Below are 5,046 nucleotides of genomic sequence, written 5' to 3' on the forward strand. Positions count from 1 at the left end.
AGGCAGTGATGTTTGTTCTGAAAGGAGCTCAGAGCAGGGCCAGGAGCCCCTGCTGAGCACAGCACAGCGAGGCAAGGCCTCTGTGCCCCTGAATTAGCTCCAGGCTTTGTGATTTACATCAGCTCCCAGAACTCAGAGCCCTGCAGGAGCAGCTCTGAAAGGTGAAAGGTGGAAACATTTCTCAGTTAAGGTGTTGTTTAACAACTTGGGAATTTTTCCCCCCCATTTTAGCAAATTCCTCTAGGTCTCTAACAGGCTTGATTTCGATTTCAACCCTGTTTTTTTTTGCCATGAGGGAAAGCTGAGCTGACATAGGACTCACTCCTATATCAGGAGGGAAAGTGAGGTTCACCTTGCAATGAGGTCTTGGGGGTTCTCCTGAGAGGTCATGAGCTGTCACCACCTCTTCAGTCCCATTGTAAATGTCACATTGTTTGTCACCTTCAGTAGAGTTGTGGGTGGAGCTGGGGCTCTGCTGCCCGGGCAGGGCAGGGCTGGCTCTGCACTCTGTGTGTGCTGCATGTGGTGTGAACATCCACCCCACAGGGAAACAAGAAAATGCCTTATCGTGGACACTCCTCACCCAACTCGCATGTGGCTGTAAGAGAAGTCTTAGTTCTCTAGCTCTGATGTTGTCTGTCCAACCATTTCTGAATGTTTCCATTTCCAAGTGACAATCCTCAATGACTGCTCTAGGCAGAGATGTTTTAGCAACAGATTTTTAGACCTAATTTGAGTTGAAAAAAAAAAAAATATATGCACAAGAGTCACTCTAAGATACTTTGTTTATATACTTATTGTACATAAGATTCTTTTTTTTTTTTTTTTTTGTGCAATAAAGTTTGTTTTGGCAGAATTTAGCCTGTGGTGCTGCTTAGTGCAACAACAACTCCTTCACAGAGCAGAGAGGACTGCAGAGCACTTTCTCCACTACACAATTCTTTTTTTCTCTCCCACTGCTGTCTCCAAGATTCTTCAGCCCAAATCCAATTGACAGCCCCTGAGACTCCACTTCCAGCTCATTTTCCTCTTGCTGGGACAAGTAATGAGTTTTCTGTACTAAGTGGCATTTGCCTCCACAACCAGGGAAGGAAATGAGAGCTAATCCACCAGGAAGGAATCCTATGGAACTTTTCAAGCTAGATAATTCTTTATAAAACTTTTATTTCAAGTCCACTGTTCCTGTGTTCCAGGTGATATGCAAAGAACATCCCCAGGGTTAGAGACAGGCACAGAACAGGCAGCAGTCAAGGAATTGCCTCCTTGGCTTCCTCTGGAGTGATTTCCTGAGAGTACAGCTCAGTGAAGAGAGCAGGCAGCCAGTACTGAGCTTCTCCTGGGGCCTGTGTGTCCAGCCAGGCCATTCCTTCCTTCAGCAAGTGTTCCTGGACAGACAGAGCACAACCTGTGAGTGAAAACTTCACTGGCTCAGGAGCTGTTCCCAAGAGGGGCTGATCCCACATTAATTCCAGGCAAGGGAGGGTGGAGAACTTAGGCTACAATGATTTTGACTCAGCTTGACCAGGAGAAACACAGTTCAGACATCTAACTGAAGGACAAGGGTTTAAGCTACCAGAGGGCAAGGCTGGATGGGATATTGGGAAGAAATCCTTCCCTGGGAGGGTGGGGAGACACTGGCACAGGTTGCCCAGAGCACCTGTGGCTGCTCCATCCCTGGGAGTGTTCCAGGCCAGGATGAGGCTTGAAACAACCTGGATTAGTGGAAGGTGTCCCTGTCCATGGCATGGGGTGGGACTGGATCTCTAAGGTCCTTCCAACCCAAATTAATCCATGAAATTTTGAGGGAAATGAGTGAAAGCACAGGAGTAGCTATACTTCTGGGATTTTGCTTTCCTCAATCCCTGTTTCCACAGTGTGGACTTTGCCTCTGGACTTCCAGCAGCTCAGGATTCCCTGCTAACCCCCTCGAGTGTGTGCCCCAGGCCTGTAGGAACAGCTTTATCCTAGAGCTCCACTGGTCCATCAGCTCTTCCCACCTACCAGCACTTGCTTTGCACGTTCTGTCTCCCACTTCAGGCTGGACCTGATCTCACTGACTGTTACAAAGCCCTTTTTCTGTGGGGGGGAAAAAAAAAAAGAGGAAAAATAGTGTCTGGTTAGAGTCAAGACTTAAATCCAGAGTTTGGACCAGGCCTGGTCCAAACAAGTCTCCTGGCTCAGTACCTCTGCCAACTGCAGGACAACAGTGTGGTCCATGTTCAGCTCAGCTGGCACAGACTGGATCAGGTATGTCCCACCAACAGGGATAATCCCAAAGCCATTCCCCAACACCTTCAGCTTCTTGATGGCACGAAGGAGATCATCCCTGAGGAGCAGAGGTCAGTTAGAGCCTCTCACACTGTGTCCTGTCAAGGAGCAACACTCAAGCACAAGCCATGAGCAGGAGCTCCTTTGCTTGCTGCAGTTTCAGCTTATCAACAGCTGAAAACAACTTTTAGGAGGTAATTTAGAGTGAGTTTGTGTCTCTGTGCCCCAGTGCAGACTCAGGTTAGAGACACAGCTGAGCTGCAAGTGTTAAATTGGAGGATTCAGCCCTAATTAGTAAGCTGTGTCCTAAAATCTGCTTCTGTGAGCACACACATCAGTCCCTTCCTCACAGCAGCTCCAGGTGGGGCTGGATTTGCAGGGAACTAGTTGTGTCCAGCTCAAAGCACCAATCCCTGATGCCTTAGGGCTCCCAGAGAAGCACATTGCTATCCCTGGAATGGTTAATTGTGGAGCCCATGGAAGTGGCTCCAGGGCTAGAAGTCACATTTGGGAGTCCTCAACTCATCACCCCTTTTGTTCCCCAAGTGCCACTGGATTCCCTGTGCTGTGGCACAGACACTCACTGGCTGACATCCTGAGCAAACTTCCCTCTTCCCTTCAGCACCTGCTGATGAAGTTCTTCCAGTGTTATCAGACCTGGGAGATAAGAAGAGGGACAGGAAAGCATCACTGCATGGCAACAAACTGCAGAGAGAGCACTCAAGGGCCCTTTGTGCTCTGCCAGGGCCTCCCAGGGTCTGTTCATTGTTCCCAGTAAGGCTGAGACAAACATCCAGTCACTTCTGTTCCCAGGCAGCTGTTGCCTTCTCCCATAAATGTGTTGGATTCAAGTTTCACTGGCTTTGCTGCAGCTCATTCCTGGGCTCAGATTGCCCTTTTGGAGTGAAGAACATCATCTATCTTTTAATTAAGCACTTAGCACTGGTATTCCAACCCTCTGGATACTGCTGGGATCCTTCAGAGCTGATCTCACTGGAGGCTCCAAGGAGGAACAGCTCCTTCCAGCTTGTCCCTGATCCCTGCTCATTCCCATGATCCTGAGAGTTATCTTTCAGTTCCCTAAACAGGGCAGAGTTGGTGATTTCTGAATCAATAAGTGGTCTAACTGTGACAGGATGTAGAAGACCTTGTGGGGACAAAATTACCACTTCATTAATTAGTGGAATCTCATCAAGATCATTACATTGAGAGATATAACTCCTTTTCTACAGGGGAAAAAAGTGGCTGGGGTTAGTTGTAGCCTAGAAATGAGCCAGGTGGGATCCTCACCTCCATTCCTGTGCTTCAGAGCCAAGCAAACCTCAATGATCTGCACTCCCAGTTCATAGTAAAAGTCTCCAACTCCCAACATCTCTGACCAGAATCCTTTCCCAGCTGTGAAAGGAGAAAGGGAAAAGTGATTGGAACATTGGGAAAAAATCCTTCCTGAACAGTTAACAGGCTGCTCCCAAACCTCATTAGGAACACTTAGATTTTGGGTTATCCTCCCCTGTTTTCCCACACCCAACATCTCTGCCCAGGATCCTTTCCCAACTGTGAAGGGAGAAAGGGAAAAGTGATTGGAACATTGGGAAAAAATCCTTCCTAAACAGTTAACAGGCTGCTCCCAAAGCTCACTGGGAGCACTTGGATTTTGGGTTATCTCCACCTGTATTCCCAAACCCTTTAATCCACCAACCCCCAAAGCTGCATCACACCAATTCCCAGGACTCAAAGCTTTCCTCCAGGCCAAATTCCAGCAGCTCCAGCAGGAGCTGTTAACAGCCTGAGAGCAGTGAGAGGAGTCCTGTCCTCAGCCCTGAGCCTGTTCCTCACATGCCAAGGGATCCACTCCAATGGTTGCACACATGTCCTGGAACTGCACCCGGAATTCCGGGTTTTTCCGGATCTCCTGCTTGTGTTTGCTGGCAAACTCCTCCAGGTTGGTCTTAAACATGTCCAGCTGCTTGGACATCTGCAAGGGAATTGCAGAGAAGTGGTTCTACCTTAGCATAGATTTCAGAGTGGAGTTTCCCCTCTCTACACAGCCCCAAAGGGAGCAAAGGCTCCAGCACCACTCAGGACCTGCTGCCCACCCAGTCCTGGTGATTCCCACAGGGCTTGGAAGAAGGAAACAAGATGAAAACAGCTCAGTTAAGTCAGAATTCTCCATGTGTGGCACTTTGAGAACAAAGTGTCACACCCCAGTGGAGATAAGACAAGGCACTGGGTGATGGATAATGCTCAGCACACAGAGGGACACACAAAACCCAACTGAGCTCACAAGCACAGGGCAGGGGGAGATGTCCCACCTGGGCCAGTTGGTCTTCAGCCAGGACAGTCCCTCGCTCCTTGTACTTGGCCTGCAGGAGGAAAACAGGATGATGGAGACAGCTGAAGAGCAGGAAAGGACCTGGAAATGAAACTACACGAGGGAGATGCTCCTTAATGATGGATGAACCAGGAGTTGGACTAAATGATCCTCAGGGGTCCTTTCTGACTCTGCTTATTCTGTGAACCAGGAGGACACAGCCCTGGGCAAGGAGGGAGGCTCAGGGAATCCTGCTTGGAGCAGGGCTGGAGGGGCCTAAACCCCTCACTGGGCACCAGTGGAGCCTGACAGCTCCTCCCACCCAAGATTAGGGGCCCTGACTCCTCTCACACAACACCAGTGGAGCCTGACAGCTCCCCCCACCCAACACTGGGGGCTCTGGCAGCTCCCCCCCCAAAAAATGGGGGGGTCTGAGTCTCTACACAGCACCAATGGAACCCGACAGC

At 49.5% G+C, this 5,046-nt stretch overlaps 1 protein-coding gene across 1 annotated transcript; it reads right to left on the reverse strand.

Moving 5' to 3' along the window:
- Positions 1-1,147: 1,147 nt before the first annotated feature.
- SNF8 (SNF8, ESCRT-II complex subunit) lies at positions 1,148-4,627 on the reverse strand. Its single transcript, XM_009071765.1, has 7 exons — positions 4,581-4,627; positions 4,105-4,243; positions 3,559-3,663; positions 2,853-2,925; positions 2,185-2,326; positions 2,002-2,076; positions 1,148-1,385 (listed from the first exon to the last, which is right to left on the reverse strand). Exons 2-7 carry the CDS (start codon positions 4,241-4,243, stop codon positions 1,248-1,250), a joined length of 672 nt encoding a protein of 223 aa, XP_009070013.1. The 5' UTR covers positions 4,581-4,627; the 3' UTR covers positions 1,148-1,247.
- Positions 4,628-5,046: the final 419 nt, after the last annotated feature.

The sequence above is a fragment of the Acanthisitta chloris genome, unplaced genomic scaffold (assembly GCF_000695815.1).
Source record: "Acanthisitta chloris isolate BGI_N310 unplaced genomic scaffold, ASM69581v1 scaffold12283, whole genome shotgun sequence".
NCBI classification, from domain to species: Eukaryota; Metazoa; Chordata; class Aves; order Passeriformes; family Acanthisittidae; genus Acanthisitta; species Acanthisitta chloris.